Below are 18,511 nucleotides of genomic sequence, written 5' to 3' on the forward strand. Positions count from 1 at the left end.
AAGAGACGGAAGACAGAAAGCCAGCATCGTGGCTGATGTTACAGCAGTCCCATGCCCTGGATTTGCAGGACTGGAATTGAAGCATTCAGTCTGTTGCCCAAAGAAGTAAAACTGGCCTCAACCAGAGACGGGGCCTTTTCAGTCTCGGCCCCAGGCTGATAGAACACAGGGGTAGTCAAACTGCGGCCCTCCAGATGTCCATGGACTACAATTCCCATGAGCCCCTGCCAGCGAATGCTGGCAGGGGCACATGGCAATTGTAGTCCATGGACATCTGGAGGGCCGCAGTTTGACTACCCCTGCTACCTGATGAGATTAGGGTCCTGAGAGACCCTATCATAGAATTATAGAATCATAGAACCATAGAGTTGGAAGGGGGCCATACAGGCCATAGAATCATAGAACCATAGAGTTGGAAGGGGCCATGCAGGCCATCTAGTCCAACCCCCTGCTCAACGTAGGATCAAACCAAAGCATCCTAAAGCACAGTTAAAGCACCTTAAACGGTTCCCGAGGGCCTGTAAGATGGAGCTGTTCTGCCAAACTGACAATTGAAGCCAAGTGTTATTTTATTGTAATGACTTTTATTATTTCATCATACTACGGGGCCAAGCCTTCAGGAATATAATGGGTACTAGATTGGGGTGGAAGAACTCTGTGGACAGCCTGCCCCTCCCCCCAGGACCTGGAAAGTCTGCAGGCAGCTGTTAGGGCAGGATATCGCCAGCCAAGGCCGCAGCTTGGTGGCTTGGTCGTCTAAGGGTGAGGCACCCTCCCGGGGAGCCCCAAGACCCAGGGACTGGAAGCCCCCAGGCAGGGAACTTATCAGCAGTGGCAGCTCTCATGTAGCAGGGATCTGCAGCCTCCGAGCCTCAGAGGGAAGTGGAAGGAGGAGGAGGTGGTCAGGGGTGGGGGACAGAAGGTGATTGGCTGGTTGCTGGACAGACAGGCAAGCCCGTTGGAGGAAGAGGCACTCAGGGGCGGGACAGCCACTCTGAGTGGGTGTTAAGTGTTGAGTGGCATTTAAGCCACAAGACACGTTCCTCCTCCAAGCCCTTACCAGAAATATTAAGTGGATTACTGTGCTATTGCATTTTATTATATTTTTCTTTGTTGGAAATTGCCATGAGCTGGCTCACCCGAAAGCCGCAGTTCATAAATGTAACAAACAAACAAACAAGCAAGGCCAAAGAGATTCTGGCCTCCCTGCCTGAAAAATCTACTGCCCAAGGAAAAATCACCCAACCTTGTCTAGTAGCCTCAGAAAATGCTTTTAATTGAAAGGGAAGCAGTTTTTTAAAAAGGTTTTTAAAGCCGAAACTTAAAATTATACTGGATCAATTTTTTTTATAACTGCTTTTTAAAATGTAAATTCATATTGTTTGCCATACATCCTGTTGTTATCCGCCCTGAGCTGACTTGGGAAGGGCAGGTTATGAAAAGAAAATAATAATTAATAGTAATATTCCATCATTTGATCTATGCAGAGTCCCCTGATGTTATTTTGAGGGTGGAACATGCTGGTTTAGGAAGGACTGTCAGTGTTAGCAGGAGATCTCATATTACAACTCATTCATTCATTCATTCATTCATTCATTCATTCATTCATTCATTCATTCATTCATTCATTCACTCATTCATTCATTCATTCATTCATTCATTCATTCATTCATTTCCTTCCCCAGAGGCTCAGGGCAGTTTACATTAAACATAGAAAACAATACAAAAAACAATCCATAATATACAGATAACTATAACATAAATATCAGGGAGAAAAGAGACTGTTTTGGAATGGGGAAAATGACATTATAGCCCACTGAAGACCCTCTCCTCACCAAACCCTACCCTCGTGAAACTTCATCCTCCAAATCTCCAGAACTGGCAACTCTGTATCATGTTTTCAGGCTGTAGAAGAAGAAGAGTTGGTATTTATAGCCCGCTTTTCACTACCCGAAGGAATCTCAAAGCGGCTTCCAATTGCCAATTGTAAACCGCTTTTGAGACTCCTTCAGGTAGAGAAAAGCTGAGTAGAAAAGTCAACTCTTCTTCTAACTCCCCCCCCCCACCAGAGACCCTGCGAGGGAGGTGGGGCTGAGAGAGCTCTGACAGGACTGCTCTATGTATCAAGACTGTGCCCAGCCCAAGGTCACTCAGCTGGCTGCCTGTGGAGGAGCGGGGAATCAAACCCGGCTCTTCAAATTAGAGGTCACCACTCTTAACCTCTCCACACCAAGCTGGGTACTAAACCTTTAGAAGGAATTGGAGAGCTAGCCCCTGAGGTGCCAATGCGCCACCAATGACCTTGTGTCACTTCGTGTGCAAATTGAGAATGACACAAGGGACACTATCGCATTACTCCAGTTGGAGAAACTGTACCTGTGAGTTTTTGGGGGGGAAGGGAGGGTGGTCTTCAGGCATCTTGGAACTGGGTCCCCCTCACAAGAATATGGCAGGGGAAGAGGAAGGAAAGCTTTCCTCTCCCGGCACGCTTCCTCCATTTTGCTACATTTTCAGAAGCCAAGAATGCCCTTGAAGGGTAACCAAGTGCTCAGTTTGCCAGGGTCCAAATCAGAGGCACCACCTGCACAGAGAGGAAAATCCCGCCAGGTGCAGCTTCTCCCCTCAATGGAAGAGAAAAGCCGCCCTCGGCCAACCTCTCCCTCCTCGGCAACGTCTATCAAAACACAGGAGACCTTTCAGGGTCCGGCTAACTGAAGAGGAGTCCTGTTTGGGGACGGCAGACGGTTTTTCGGATCGGGGCGGGCTCAGCTGCTCGACACTGGCCTCGTTTTGTCGCCCCTCACAAGCTGAGGCCTTGTTGCCGGGGAGACACAGACGGCCGTGTTTCAGCGGGACCGAGATAAGGCCGGAAATGTCCCTTCAGAAAAGGCCGTCTCCTGGCAAGGGAGCAGCGTGCCTGAACTTTTCACAGTTCCGCCTGGCCTTCTTTCGCCTTTCAAAAAGTTGCAGCTGGATCGCCAGGCCTTAAAGACCCTCCTGTGTCCAGGCCACGGCAACAGTGCCGCTTCTTTCTTTTCCAAACTTTGCTTTCTTCTCGTGGAGACTTCCTAATGAAGGCGGCCGCGCGAAAGGGATGAATGAAGGGATTCATCCCGGTTCCTTGGTTGCTTTCACCTGGCCCGTCAGGAGACTCTTCTGACAAGTTTGTGTCTTGGGGGGGGTGGGAGGGGGGGGGAGGTTGTGTCTTTTGTCAGCTCACCATTCCCAGCTTGTCTGCCTTGAGATTCATTGGGCCTCTTTTGGCTGGGAAAGGCACTCGGGCTGGGAAGCCCAGGGGATACGAACCCAGGGGAGGTGCTGTGCACTGCGGCAGTGGTGGCTAAGAGGGGAGGCCTCTCATCTAGTTTGATTCCCCGCTCCTCCTCCACATGCTGCCAGCTGGGGGGGGGGCTTGGGCTAGTCACAGTCATGTTAGATCTGTTCTCGCAGAGCAGTTCCGTCAGAGCTCTCTCGGCCCCACCTCCCTCACAGGGTGTCTGTTGTGGGGAGAGGGAGGGAAAGCGACTGTAAGCTGCTTTGAGATTCCTTCGGGTAGAGAAAAGCGGGGTATAAAATCCAGCTTTTCTTCTTCAAAAAGAAACCCGCAGGTCAAATAGATCATTAGATCATGGGAGATGGGCAAATCTATGGCTGGGCCTGGGGGGGGGGGTCTCCAGGGCTCATTCCGCTCGTGTAGGATAATGCACTTCCGATGTGCTTTTGCATCTGGATTATTCCTGTGCAGAACAGGAAAATCTACTTTGCATTGAAAGTGCATTAAGCATTGTGTGCAGAATGGGCCCTGGAATTACAGGTCATTTCCAGACTCCTGAGATCAGCTCCCCCGGAGAAAAGGGATGTTTTGCAGGACGGACTCGAGCCAGCTTTGCCGAGAGTGTCGGGAAATAAATTCAAATGATGATGATGATAATGGTCAAGACACTCCTGGTCATCGGCAGGGGCTAGCTGGCTGATCCAGGTTGGGAAGCTCGTGGAGATGTGGGTAGGGCTACCAAGTCTGGGGTTGGGAAATGCTTGGGAAACCTTGCAGGAGAATCCAGGAGTTGGTGGGATTTGGGGAGGGGAGACACCCCAGTGGAGTCCAATGCTATGCAATCCACCTCCAAAGCTTGCCTTTTCTGCGGGGGTCTCTGTCACCCACAGAGGAGCTGTAATTCCAGGGGACCCCCAGGTCCCACCTGGGAACTGGCATCCCTAGATTTGGGGAGGAGCCTGGGGAAGGCAGGGACCTCAATGGGGTACAGTGCCATATAGCCCACCCTCTAAAGCAGTGGTGGCAAACCTATGGCACTCGTGCCAGAGGGCATGCTCAGAGTCCTCCCTGTAGGCATGTGGGCCATCTCCTTAGCACAGAGTTCGCTGAGTCAGCCTGCACGAGGTCCGGCTTCCCGGAGCCAAGAGGATGGGGACGACTCTTCCCATGTGTTCCCTAACCCAGGAGGCGATGGCCTGGCTTGGGTTGCTCAGCTGGATTGGGAAGGGAAGAAAAAGAAGAGGAAGCAGATGGGCCACAGCGCAGCCAGGACCACGGGACAGGAGACGGGCCAGCCAGGCTGACAACGAGCTGCAGGCAGCGCCAAACGGAGCCCGGGGACAGCAGAGCCAGACCAGGCCATGCCGGAGACACCAGATCCTTGAAGATGTGTAATTCTGGGAGGATCTCTCACCTGGAGATGGAGAGCCCACAGTAGGACTAGCTTCTGAGGAGACATGGATAGGCTTGCCTTGGACACCCACAAAAGCCATGAGATAGTATTTATTGAGCCCTGATCAGGCCTCCTTTTTTTAAGACCAACCCTTATGAGACATGAAGCCAATCTCTAGGTAGGGTCTGGAGATCTCCTGGAGGTACAGGGGCTCTCCAGACTATCAAATGGTTTTCTTGGACAAAGTGTCAATTTCGAAGAGCAGGTAGGGCACCATAGAGTCTAGGAGCGATGGACTCCTAGAGTGACCTTAAATCCCTGCTTGTACTGAATCAGACTCTTGGTCGATCAACATCAGTATAGCCTACTCCAGGGGTGGCTCAACTGTGGCTCCCCAGTTGTCCATGGACTACTCTTACAACTCGTTAGGGTTGCCAATCTCCAGGTAGGGCCTGGAGTTCTCCTGGAAAGACAAGGGATCTGCAGACTATCAAGTGGTTTTCCTGAGGGACGTGACAGCATGGAAAAGCAGATGCTGTCCCATAGAGTCCAGGAGTATTGGAAGTCCTAGAGCGGGCTTTCTCAACCAGGGTTTTGGGGTTCTTTGACAGCCCTGGAAGGATTTCCTGAATGGGAGGGAGTTAGTTCATATTTTATACATTTTTAAAAAGTCGACAGAACAGATGGTGTACCATAGAGCAGGGGTAGTCAACCTGTGAGCTCATGGGAATTGTAGTCCATGGACATCTGGAGGACCACAGGTTGACTACCCCTGCCATAGAGTGTAGAAGCAACAGAAGTCCTAGGGTGACCTACCATCCCTGCCGAGCCTGTTTTCCACCTTCCCTCAACCATGCCTCCCCACCATGTTTTCAGGAAGTTTCCAAGCATTGCATTTGGGCAGGTACATTGCTCCTCTCCCTCCGAGGGCCCTGTCTTCTCACCTTGACGGGTCCGCCGTGGAGACTTTTTGCTGTTTTGCACCGGCTGATCTTTTCTCCCCGGGTCCACCTTTGACTCAGCAGCTCCCCTCGGAACTCATTTTCTAAGGGAGAGAAACAGGCAGGGTCAGGAAGCAAGAGAGAGCGTGGCGGTGTGTGTGGGGGGGGGACAGCCGGGAAGATCCAGAGACGTCCAAATTTTTAGGGTGGAACTAGGGTCAGAGGAGATAAGAAGGTCTGGAGACTTTATCCAAACCGACATTGGGAGAAGAGGAGACAGCCCCAGGCCGGCAAAGTTGGGTTGCCAGCTCTGTGTTCGGAAATACCTTGAGACTTTGGGGGTGGGGCCCAGAGTGGGAGGGGTTTGGGGAGGGGAGGGGCTTCAGCAGGGCACAATGCCACAGGCCCCTCCCTCCAGAGCAGCCATTTTCTCCCGGGAATCTGAACATGATGGTGTGGAGAGATCAGTTGTAGTCAATGGGTGCTCTCCAGATGGAAGTTTATTGGGGATGCAATTAGGCCAAGTCCAGGTTGGGAAATTCTTGGTGATTTGGGCAGTGGAGGGGGGGGGAAGTGACATCATTAAAGGGTCCACTGCCAACTCTGGGTTAGGAGCTCCCTGGAGATTTGGAGGTGGAACCTAGGGGACAGGGGTAGCCAAACGGTGGCTCTCCAGATGTCCATGGACTACAGTTCCCATGAGCCCCTGCTGGCAGGGGCTCATGGGAAATGTAGTCCATGGGCATCTGGAGAGCCACGATTTGGCCACTCCTGTTAGGAAGGATGGGGTTTAGGGAGTGGAGGGGGCCCAACAAGGAAATTAAGCCATAGATTCTGCCCTGGGAATTATCTCTGTCTTCTGGAGATCATATGGGAATCCAGGAATTCTCCAGGCCCCACCTGGAGGCTGGCAACCCTAGGCACCAGTGGGACAGAAACGTAGGCGGGAAACACCTTTGACTTATAACAATAAATAAAACCAAATGAACATTGCTTCAGCTCCCTCATTCAGATATGGGAATTTCAAACGACGCCTGGCCTACAAACACAAATTCTGTTTGGAGAGGGGAGAAAAAGCCAGAAGAAATTGGGTATAATTAGAAACGTGCACATATGTATGTGGAGGAAAATGACAACACCTTAAAAACATTCAGAAGGGTCTAAAAAAAGGAGGAGGACGTGTGTGTGTGTGTGTGTGTGTGTGTGTGTGTGTGTGTGTGTGTGTGTATGTGGGAAGGGAGAATTATTCACCCGTCAAAAGACAGCCTATGGCCTACACGGGCATAAACTTGATATGGTTTGAGCTGGACGGATTGAGAAGACTCCACAAGGATACCAGCTGAGGAGGTGGAACAGAACCTTGCATGGAGAGGACCACATCCCACAAATCTTCGAGGGCAAAGCAGATGAATGCGGAAGTGTGCGAGATTTCCAGCTATCATCTACATTTGTTGGTCGATTCCCTGGACTTGTATGCTGCTTGTTCTCCTCAACGAGAACCCAAAGCAGCTTGCTTCATTCTCCTCTGCTCCGTTTTATCCTCACAACAGTCCTGTGAGGTAGGCAGGGCTGAATGGCTGGGACTGGGACAAGGGCACCCAACAAGGTTCCATGGCTGAGTGGGCAGTCAAACCTCTGTCCTTCCCGCCTTTCACCCCAAAAGGGATCCAAACCACCTTACATCATGATGCCTTTCCTCTGTTTTATCCTACCCTGTGAGGGAACGACATAAGAGATGCTATGCTGGATGGCCCCACCAGTACAACGCTCCTTTCACACAGTAGCCAAAACCTAGGTGCTATCAGGAGGTCTACCAGCAAGGCCAGAACTCCAGAGGTCCTCCCACTCTTGCCGCTAAGCACCAAGAAGACAGAACATCCCAGCCCCAGAGATAAAAAAATAAGAGAAGCCATGTTGGATCAGGCCAGTGGTCCATCCAGTCCAACACTCTGTGTCACACAGTGGCCAAAACTCAGGGGCCATCAGGAGGTCCACCAGTGGGGCCAGAACTTGAGAAGTCATCCCAATGTTACCCCCCCCCCCCAAGCATCACGAATACAGAGCATCACTGCTCAGACATAAGAACAGGAGAGAAGTCATGTTGTGTCAGGCCAATGGCCCATCCAGTCCAACAATCTGTGACACACGGTATACCAAACCCAGGGGCCATCAGGAGGTTAACCAGCAGGGCCAGAACTCCAGAAGTCCTCCTACTGTGTCCCCCCAAGCACTAAGATGACAGAGGATCACTGCTCCAGACATAAGAGCCTAGGAGAAGTCACGCTGTGTCAGGCCAATGGCCCATCCAGTCCAACAATCTATGACATCTATGGAGAAAACGGCCAATTAGAAGGTGGGCTGTGAGACATTGTGCCCGTGAAGTCCCTGTCCTCTCCAGGCTCCATCCCCAAATCTCCAGGAGTTCCCCAACTTGGATCTGCCTACCCTACCTGGAACCTGGCATCCCAACCTCCAAAGCAGCCTTTTCTCTGATCGTGGCCATGTGGAAATCAACTGGAATCCTGAGAGATCTCCAGGTGCCCCCTGGAGGTTGACAAGCCTTAGACCAGCATGGCGATTCCTGCCAAAAGCAGATGCTGCTGCTCTCGAAGGAGGCAGAGCCAACCAGTTTCAATGCAAAATACCTAATCGGAAAAGGGGTTTATACAACTCTTTGGGTACTCTACTGGCAGATGCCGGAACCAGATGCTCCAAGTGAGGCAGACCATAGGGCAGGGGTGGCCAAAGAGTGGCTCTCCAGATGTCCATGGACTACAATTCCCATGAGCCCCTGGGGCTCATGGGAATTGTAGTTCATGGACATCTGGAGAGCTCATGGGAACTGTCGTCCGTAGACATCTGGAGAGCCACCCTGGGGCTCATGGGAATTGTAGTCCATGGACACCAGGAGAGCCACCCTGGGGCTCATGGGAATTGTAGTTCATGGACATCTGGAGAGCTCATGGGCATTGTAGTCCATGGACATCTGGAGAGCACATGGGAACTGTATTCCATAGACATCTGGAGAGCCACCCTGGGGCTCATGGGAATTGTAGTCCATGGACATCTGGAGAGCTCATGGGAACTGTAGTCCATGGACACCAGGAGAGCCACCCTGGGGCTCATGAGAATTGTAGTCCATGGACATCTAGAGAGCTCATGGGAATTGTAGTCCATGGACATCTGGAGAGTTCATGGGAACTGTAGTCCATAGATATCTGGAGAGCCACCCTGGGGCTCATGGGAATTGTAGTCCATGGACACCAGGAGAGCCACCCTAGGGTTCATGGGAATTGTAGTCCACGGACATTGGGAGAGCCACCTTGGGGCTTATGGGAATTGTAGTCCATGGACATCTGAAGAGCCACCCTTTGGCCACCCTTGCCGCAGAGTGACGTTCGCACCTTTCGGCATTCCAGTCCGCACACACAACGAAAAACATTGTTTGTGTCCAGAGAAATTGCCCCCTCCATCTGTATAGGTCCCCATATGTGACTTTGTACATTTAGTGGTTCATTATTCACAGCCGAGTCACCCAGTTGCATTACAGCCTTTTAAAAATACCCTCCAGGCATTCATTTGTCTTCCTGGGCTTTTGCATTACAGCAAGATGTGTTCAATGTTAAGGAAGAGGTCGAAAACAAAGGAAGGGAAAGAGGAATTCTCCCTGCTGCCCTTTGCTGCCAAGTTCTCAGCAGGGAAGGGACGGAGCTTCCTGGAGGACACGGAGCAGTGAAATTTGGTGACTCCGCTGAGTTAAAAGCTCAAGAAGACTCCAGGTGTAGCTCAGAATCGAGGGCTGCCCACTCTGGGTTGGGAATTTTTTGGACACTGGGAGGGCTAGAACCTGGGGAAGGTAAGTTCACCATACTGAGTCCCATCCCCTTCCCAAAGTGACCAGTTTCTCTGGGAAGCTGATCTCTGGAGACTTGGTGTAATTCGAGGAGATCTCCCAGAACCACCCAGAAGCTACCAGTGTCTCATTCACATGATAGGTGGTCCAACTGGGATGGGGTTACATACAGTTGGCAGTCCAAGAGAAATGCCACTTCAAATCCCAAATACCTTTACAAAGTTTGACTGCTGACCTGGGGTCAGCCACTCTTTCACAATCTAGGCCACCCTACCAGGCTGTGGTGAGGACAAAATTAGATGACATAACAGAAGATCCCGACATAACACCTGGAGCTCCTAGGAATGAGGATGAGAGCTAAAGGGTTAAGCGAAAGACTTCGTGGGGAAAAATGGGCTTTGAGAGGTAGATAGGGAGGTAGGAAGGAAGGAAGGACTAGATGGACCATTCGTCTGAACTGAGGTTCTTATGAAGGCCTTGACCTCTATGGCCTGCTGTTGGCCCTCCAGGGGAACTAATTGGTTACTATGTGAGACTGGATGCTGGACGAGATGGACCATTGCTCTGATCAAGGAAGTCTCTTTTGATGTTCTTATGAAGACCTCGGCCTCTCTGCCTTGTTGTTGGCCCTGCAGAGGAACTGGTTGGCCGCTGTGGGAAACAAGATGCTGGACTAGATGCACCACTGCTCTGATCCAGCAGGGCTCTTCTGATGTTCTTCTGAAGGCCTCGGCCTCTCTGCCCTGCTGTTGACCTTCCAGAGGAACTGGCTGGCCCCTGTGTGAGACGGGAGGCAGGACTAGATGGACCCCTGGTCTGACCCAGCAGGGCTCTTCTGATGTTCTTATGAAGACCTCGGCCTCTCTGCCCTGTTGTTGGCCCTGCAGAGGAACTGGTTGGCCACTGTGGGAAACAAGATGCTGGACTAGATGCACCACTGCTCTGATCCAGCAGGGCTCTTCTGATGTTCTTCTGAAGGCCTCGGCCTCTCTGCCCTGCTGTTGACCTTCCAGAGGAACTGGTTGGCCCCTGTGTGAGACGGGAGGCAGGACTAGATGGACCCCTGGTCTGACCCAGCAGGGCTCTTCTGATGTTCTTAGGAAGGCCTCGGCCTCTCTGCCCTGTTGTTGGCCCTTCAGAGGAACTGCCTGGCCACTGTGTGAGACAGGATCCTGGACTGGATGAACTCAACTGATTCAGCAGGGCTCTTCTGATGTTCTTCTAAACTATATTTCCCCAAAAAACACATGTAGGGGAAGAAGAAGGGAGGAATAACGGAAAAGGAAACATCAGTTTCACAGACGCCTCCATGTGCAACGAGCAGGAAAGGCTGAATTTGTTCGCTTCCCTCTACTCTTTCTTCCCAGGCGGGAGTCGCGCGATTTTTCTCCCTTACAAACTGAAGCCGGCCTCCCCGACGCCTTTTTGATATTACATCATATTTACTGACAGAGTGCGCCTCGTGTATCTCTATTACACAGCTGTTAAGCCTCAATTAATAGGTTTTAATGATTAGCCATTAGCGGCGCAGTATACGGTTTAACATTCCGTATTCGGGTTTAAATTAAATGCATGCTTCAAGAGCTAAATTTCCCAAGCATCGCTCAACGGCTTTCCTTAAGGAAATAATATTCGCGTGGGATAGACGCTGGAGATGTCGAGCTTTTTTGGATGGGGGCATTGCCTCTGAAGGAGAGGGGAAGACTTTGGCACTAGAAACGACACAGAAAAGAGAGCTGGGTCGTGCATATCGAAGAAACTGGCTCTCTACTGATACCCCCTGGAGAAGGATTCTTTCTGTGAATGCCAACCAGTTGGTGGTCCCTGGTCCTACAGAGGTAGGTCTGGACTCTACCAGGGCCAGGACATCTTCCATCCTGGCTCCTACCAGCTTGGTGTGCAGAGCCAGCTTGGTGTAGTGGTTCAGAAGGCGATTGGAAGCTGTGTTGAGACTCCTTCAGGTAGAGAAAAGTAGCATATAAGAACCAACTCTCCCTCTTCAGTAATATAAGGGCTCCCTCAGCCTCCCCTCCCTCACAGGGGGTCTGTTGTGGGGAGAAGAAAGGGAAGGCGAATGTAAGCCGCTTTGAGACTCCTTCGGGTAGAGAAAAACGGCATAGAAGAACCAACTCTTCTTCTTCTTCTTCTTCCTCAGTAATCTCAGGGCTCTCTCAGCCTCCCCTCCCTCACAGGGTGCCTGTTGTGGGGAGAGGAAAGGGAAGGCGAATGTAAGCCGCTTTGAGACTCCTTCGGGTAGAGAAAAGCGGCATAGAAGAACCAACTCTTCTTCTTCTTCTTCTTCTTCTTCCTCAGTAATCTCAGGGCTCTCTCAGCCTCCCCTCCCTCACAGGGGGTCTGTTGTGGGGAGAAGAAAGGGAAGGCGAATGTAAGCCGCTTTGAGACTCCTTCGGGTAGAGAAAAGCGGCATAGAAGAACCAACTTCTTCTTCTTCTTCCTCAGTAATCTCAGGGCTCTCTCAGCCTCCCCTCCCTCACAGGGTGCCTGTTGTGGGGAGAGGAAAGGGAAGGCGAATGTAAGCCGCTTTGAGACTCCTTCGGGTAGAGAAAAGCGGCATAGAAGAACCAACTCTTCTTCTTCTTCTTCCTCAGTAATCTCAGGGCTCTCTCAGCCTCCCCTCCCTCACAGGGGGTCTGTTGTGGGGAGAAGAAAGGGAAGGCGAATGTAAGCCGCTTTGAGACTCCTTCGGGTAGAGAAAAGCGGCATAGAAGAACCAACTTCTTCTTCTTCTTCCTCAGTAATCTCAGGGCTCTCTCAGCCTCCCCTCCCTCACAGGGGATCTGTTGTGGGGAGAAGAAAGGGAAGGCGAATGTAAGCCGCTTTGAGACTCCTTCAGGTAGAGAAAAGCGGCATATAAGAACCAACTCTTCTTCCTCTTCTTCCAAGGCTGAGATTCCCTTTTTCCTCCCCCTCCTGAGCCTGTGCTTGAATGGAAAATAAGAACCAACTCTTCCTTCTTCTACCTGGTGGGAAGAGCTTCCAGAACAGACCCAAGCCCTGTCAGACCCAGCACAGTTCCGCAGAGCTTGTAAAACAGAGCCCTTCCGCCAGGTTTTGGTTGGGGCCAAAGCTAAGCAACATCTTCCTATTCCGTGCCCCCAACCCACCCATCCACCCACCAGCTACCAACATTGACTGGAAGAAGCTCCAAACCTTTGCCAGACTCTGGCAAAGATTCTTTAATTTGTTTAAGTAGGGGTCATGCAGAATGCGGCTCCATCTTTTGCCCCAACAGTTTAAAAGTGACAACTGGAGCTGGTCCTCTCATCTCATGCCAAGGTTCACTTCCAGAACTCAGTTCCTCCCTCCCCACCATTATTGGGCATGACTAAAGACCCTATAAGAGCCTCTTGTGGCGCAGAGTGGTAAGGCAGCCGTCTGAAAGCTTTGCCCATGAGGCTGGGAGTTCGATCCCAGCAGCCGGCTCAAGGTTGACTCAGCCTTCCATCCTTCTGAGGTCGGTAAAATGAGGACCCAGCTTGCTGGGGGGTAAACGGTAATGACTGGGGAAGGCACTGGCAAACCACCCCGTATTGAGTCTGCCATGAAAACGCTGGAGGGCGTCACCCCAAGGGTCAGACATGACTCGGTGCTTGCACAGGGGATACCTTTACCTTTAAAGACCCTATACAAAATGCTTACTGCATCCATAACAAATGTAAGAATGTAAGACCAGCTGTGCAGGATCAGGCCAATAGTTTGTCTGCTCCAGCATTCAGCTTCACGCAGTTGAGGACTGGTGTTTCCATAAGGACTTTGTACGGGCCCCCTCATCATAGCCTGCTTGCCCTAGAATTCAGAGATATACTGCCCCTGAGCATGGAGGTTCCATTTCATAATTGTGGCTGCAACGCACTGATGAAACTCCCCTTCGTGAAGGGTAACAAAGGTTTTTTAAAAAGAACTTCCCTTCTTCCCACAACAGACACCCTGTGAGGGAGGGGAGGCTGAGAGAGCCCTGAGATTACTGAAGAAGAAGAAGAGTTGGTTCTTATATGCTGCTTTTCTCTGCCCGAAGGAGTCTCAAAGCAGCTTCCAATCACCTTCCCTTTCCTCTCCCCACAACAGACACCCTGTGGGGTGGGTGAGGCTGAGTGAGCCCTGATATTCCTGCTCAGTCAGAACAGTTTTATCAGAGCCATGGTGAGCCCAAGGTCACCCAGCTGGCTGCATGTGGGGGAGTGCAGAATCAAACCAGGCTTGCCAGATTAGAAGTCCGCACTCCCAACCACAACACCAAACTGGTGTAGAGAAACCAGGTAGGCAGACAGCCAGATAGATGACAGAGGACAGATGGGCAGAGACAGGTACGGAGACAGAACTGCCTAATGGGGCCAGAGGGTCCCTAAGTGCTTCCGGTCTGGGGGCCTGGCCCTTCGAGGTCCCTAGGGGAGCTCTTTTGGCAGCACCTTTCTCCTTTCTAAGCAGGGGAAGCTGCTGAGTCAGGCGGGGGAGAGGAGCTGGTGCTGCCTACTTGAGGACGGCCGGACGTTCCCGGCTCAGCAGAAACCAGCCTCCGAGGTGTTTTCCGCTGACAGCCGCGCATAATCTGGTTCAAATCTGCTGGCACCAGGGTGAGCGGGAGAGAGAGTGCAAATGTCGGAGGAAGGCAAGCGCAAGGTCTTCCGTCAGGGCACATCAAGGGGAGAGGGGGAAAGGAAAAGCACAGCCCTGGTGGTGGCAGCCTCCGATGCTCTTTTCCCATCAGCAGCGGCTTCCCGCCGGAATAAGGAACAGGCTGTCTGTCCCAAGGAAACAGCTTTTCCGCTCAGGAACTCCAAGGGCAGAGTGTCTGGTTCTTCCGCCTCATGTTGGGTGACTCTGGGGGCTGGTCATACATTCTCAGCAAAACCTACCTCTCAGGGTTGTTGTGAGGAGAAAATATAGGAGAGGAGAGGAGAGGAGGTCGGTAGAAGCTCCTTTTGGGTTCCCATTGGTGAAAAGGGGAAGGAAGGAAGGAAGGAAGGAAGGAAGGAAGGAAGGAAGGAAGGAAGGAAGGAAGGAAGGAAGGAAGGAAAACTGACCAGTTCTGGAAGGAAGGAAGGAAGGAAGGAAGGAAGGAAGGAAGGAAGGAAGGAAGGAAGGAAGGAAGGAAGGAAGGAAAACTGACCAGTTCTGGAAGGAAGGAAGGAAGGAAGGAAGGAAGGAAGGAAGGAAGGAAGGAAGGAAGGAAGGAAGGAAAACTGACCAGTTCTGGAAGGAAGGAAGGAAGGAAGGAAGGAAGGAAAACTGACTAGTTCTGGAAGGAAGGAAGGAAGGAAGGAAGGAAAGAAGGAAAGAAGGAAAGAAGGAAAGAAGGAAGGAAGGAAGGAAGGAAGGAAGGAAGGAAAACTGACCAGTTCTGGAAGGAAGGAAGGAAGGAAGGAAGGAAGGAAGGAAGGAAGGAAAACTGACCAGTTCTGGAAGGAAGGAAGGAAGGAAGGAAGGAAGGAAGGAAGGAAGGAAGGAAGGAAGGAAGGAAGGAAAACTGACCAGTTCTGGAAGGAAGGATGGAAGGAAGGAAGGAAGGAAGGAAGGAAAACTGACCAGTTCTGGAAGGAAGGATGGAAGGAAGGAAGGAAGGAAGGAAGGAAGGAAGGAAGGAAGGAAGGAAGGGGCTGCCTAAGGAGGTGGGGAGCTCCCCCTCCCTGGCCGTCTTCAAGCAGCGGCTGGACAGATCCTTCTCCTGGATGCTTGAGGCTGATCCTGCATTAAGCAGGGGGTGCGACTAGATAGCCTGCATAGCCCCTTCCCACTCTAGGATTCCCTAATTTTGTGGATGAATCTGGGAGACTTGGGTTCAAATCCCCCACTCAGCCAGGAAACCTTGCAGGAGCACTTTGGGGGCCGAGCCTCACAGGACAGCCGTGAAGATAAACCCGATGAGAAGAGAACGACGCAAAGCAATTTTGGGTTCCCATTGGGGAGAAAGGCCTGTGTGTGTGTGTGTGGGGGGGGGCAAATGAAGTCCATTCATGACCACAGGAAGCAAGGTGCCTCAGACAGAGGGCAACAGCCGGACGTCACTTCCACAAAACTAACGAAGGCACAAATTACGGCGACAGCCATCATTCACGATGCCCAGGTCCCTGTCCCAGTGGCAGGCAGAGGGCATTTCCTGCAGCCAAGAGCATCTCTGGTGGGGATGTCGCAGCCCAGGTCTCCACTCCTCCGATCGGTCTTCCTCCCCGCCCCGACCGGGCCCACCTGCACGGAATTGCCTCCGTGGACGCCGCAGCGCCTAACCGGTCCACTTGGGGGTATGGAATAGGAAAGTAATTACTACCCCTGCGCCGTTTAAGGGTTGTTTTTCCAGCGCCGGGAAGGTTAAAAGAAATAATAATAGTAATAAAGGCACAAGAGCCCCTCAGCCAGTACGCAGGCCACGCACCGTGCCATTTGCATTTTTAAGGAAATAACTTCTTTGAGACAGCCCGGGTGAAAGGTCACGATTTGCATATAAATGGAAAAGAAAGTGTTTGGCGCTGGGAGTTACATCTATATCATTTTCTCAGCGGTGTGCGGCTGTTTGGGAGATTAAGGGACACGCTTTGCATCTTGGCTTTTTTTATTGAAGATGGGGGCGGTGGGGGTGCGGGGTGCGGGGGGTGGGGGCGGAGAGCCAAATGGGGACACCGCCGCAAGGAGAGAGGAGAAGCGGCCCTGATTATCCGGCCTCTTTCCCCCCCCACCACGCACGTCCGCGTATCAGAGGGCCAAGTCACACTTGACTTCTTAAAAACTTGGGAGAGGAGAGGGGGAAGGAAATGTTTAGCTCCAAGTGGCAAAAGACAGACAGGGCAGCCTTGAAGGGGAATGGCACGTGCGCATTTTGAAAGCTCGCTTGCATTTAAACACAGAAGCAGTGCCTGACCAATCAGGATGCCTAATCTGGCCAGCCGGGTTTGATTCCCCACTCCTCCGCATGCAGCCATCTCCGGGTGACAGATGTCTGTGGGGGAGGGCATGGTTTGGAGAAGGAGGAGGAACGTCAACGGGGTATAACACCGCCAAGTCGACCTCCCTAGTTGGCCATTTTATCAAGGAGATCGGCTCTCTTCTTCCGCGGAGATCAGTTGTCATGGCGGGAGGTCTCCAGCTACTGCCTGGAAGCTGGCATCCCGTTATTGCAGGGAGCTAATTGGTAACAGAAGGCGCCCGGAATGCCAAGGATCTTGCTAACATCGATCTGAGCGATGATCAATCAAGAACTAACAGCGACAGAAATGACCGGACGGCGCGGTCGACATCTCCTACAACATGACCTACGCTCAAATGAGCGTCTGACTGCATCGGGGAGATTTTTACGGAGAAAAAAAGGGTGCAGAATGGATTTCTGAATCCACGATTCAGTTGAGCGTCTTATTTGGGAGTCTTGGAGTTCCAAAGGAACGTGCTGAACTCACAAAGTGGCCGTGACTGCCACATCAGAGGCCATCAAGTGATGCTCCTGGCCTGACAGAGGGAGCATGACTCAATCCATCCCTGCACCCTCTTTACTAGCCCCAGGCCGCCCAGCTGGCTGCACGTGGAGGAGCGGGGAATCAAACCCGGCTTGCCAGATTAGAAGCCGCTGCTCTTAACCCCGCTGTGCGGGAAGGGATTCATGCCAAGACCGTGACAAGGAAAACGTAGTGAGGATTGCACGTGGGAACGGACTGGCAAACAGAGCGTAGCTATTCAGTATCCAGGAAATCTTGCTTTTGAGGGATTTCTTTGCTTCCCCCCTTCTCCCAGAATCAAAGAGCTCCTCTCAGGCTCACCTGCCGAGTAAGCCAGTGGTACTTAAGTGCCGTACGTATGCAGCCACCTCTGGGGATCCCTCGTGTACTTTGTAATAACATACTCAGTGGGAGAGCTGTAATGCCGCCTTGGAATTCCGTGGCTGTGAAAGATGCTTGGCTTTCTCCTTAAACCTACAGAGGATGCTTAAGAATACCGGACCCCCAGGCTATATAGCTGAAGCAGAAGACCCCCTTTCATTCCCCTCTTGCCTCTGGGCTTGGCCTCAAAGAGGTCGGATGAAACCCGCAACAACAAAAGCGCTTTCGCCCAAGTATTATGAGCCATTTCCTATTAGGATACTAGTGTTGGAAGGGGCCACCCAGGCCATCTAGTCCCACCCCCTGCTCAGTGCAGGATCAGCCTCAAGCATCTAGGAGAAGGATCTGTCCAGCCGCTGCTTGAAGATGGCCAGTGAGGGGGAGGTCCCCACCTCCTTAGGCAGCCCATTCCTCTGCTGAACTAGACTCCCAGAATCCTAGAGTGGGAAGGGGCCATGCAGGCCATCTAGTCCCACCCCTTGCTCAGTACAGGATCAGCCTCCAGCATCCAGGAGAAGGATCTGTCCAGCTGCTGCTTGAAAACCACCACTGAGGGGGAGCTCCCCACTTCCTTAGGCAGCCCCTTCCACTGCTGAACTAGACTCCTAGAATCCTAGAGTGGAAAGGGGCCATAAAGACCATCTAGTCCCATCCCCTGCTCAGTGCAGGATCAGCCTCAAGCATCCAGGAGAAGGATCTGTCCAGACTCTGCTTGAAGACCACCAATGGGGGGGAGCCCACCACCTCCTTAGGTAGCCCATTCCTCTGCTGAACTAGACTCCTAGAATCCTAGAGTGGGAAGGGCCCATGCAGGCCATCTAGTCCCACCTCCTGCTCAGTGACTCAGCCTCAAGCATCCAGGGCCTAGTCTGCACACATAGGATAATACACTTTTAATGTGCTTTGACAGCTGGATTTTCCTATGCAGAACAGGAAAATCTACTTCTAAAGTGCATTGAAAGTGCATTATCTATTGTGTGCAGACTAGGCCCAGGAGAAGGATCTGTCCAGCCGCTGCTTGAAGATGGCCAGTGAGGGGGAGCTCCCCACCTCCTTAGGCAGCCCCTTCCCCTGCTGAACTAGACTCCTAGAATCCTAGAGTGGGAAGGGGCCATGCAGGCCATCTAGTCCCACCCCCTGCTCAGTGCAGGATCAGCCTCAAGCATCCAGGAGAAGGATCTGTCCAGCCGCTGCTTGAAGACGGCCAGTGAGGGGGAGCTCCCCACCTCC

At 52.0% G+C, this 18,511-nt stretch overlaps 1 protein-coding gene across 12 annotated transcripts in view; it reads right to left on the reverse strand.

Moving 5' to 3' along the window:
• MYT1 (myelin transcription factor 1) overlaps positions 1–18,511 on the reverse strand; it is a 183,901-nt gene that overhangs the window by 120,419 nt on the left and 44,971 nt on the right. For all 12 annotated transcript variants that reach the window (XM_077335862.1, XM_077335859.1, XM_077335867.1 and 9 more), the window contains one exon: positions 5,612–5,712. In XM_077335862.1, the coding sequence (XP_077191977.1) occupies positions 5,612–5,712 (101 nt within the window). The remainder of the gene's footprint in view (positions 1–5,611; positions 5,713–18,511) is intronic.

Source organism: Paroedura picta, chromosome 4, assembly GCF_049243985.1.
Source record: "Paroedura picta isolate Pp20150507F chromosome 4, Ppicta_v3.0, whole genome shotgun sequence".
Classification (NCBI taxonomy): domain Eukaryota; kingdom Metazoa; phylum Chordata; class Lepidosauria; order Squamata; family Gekkonidae; genus Paroedura; species Paroedura picta.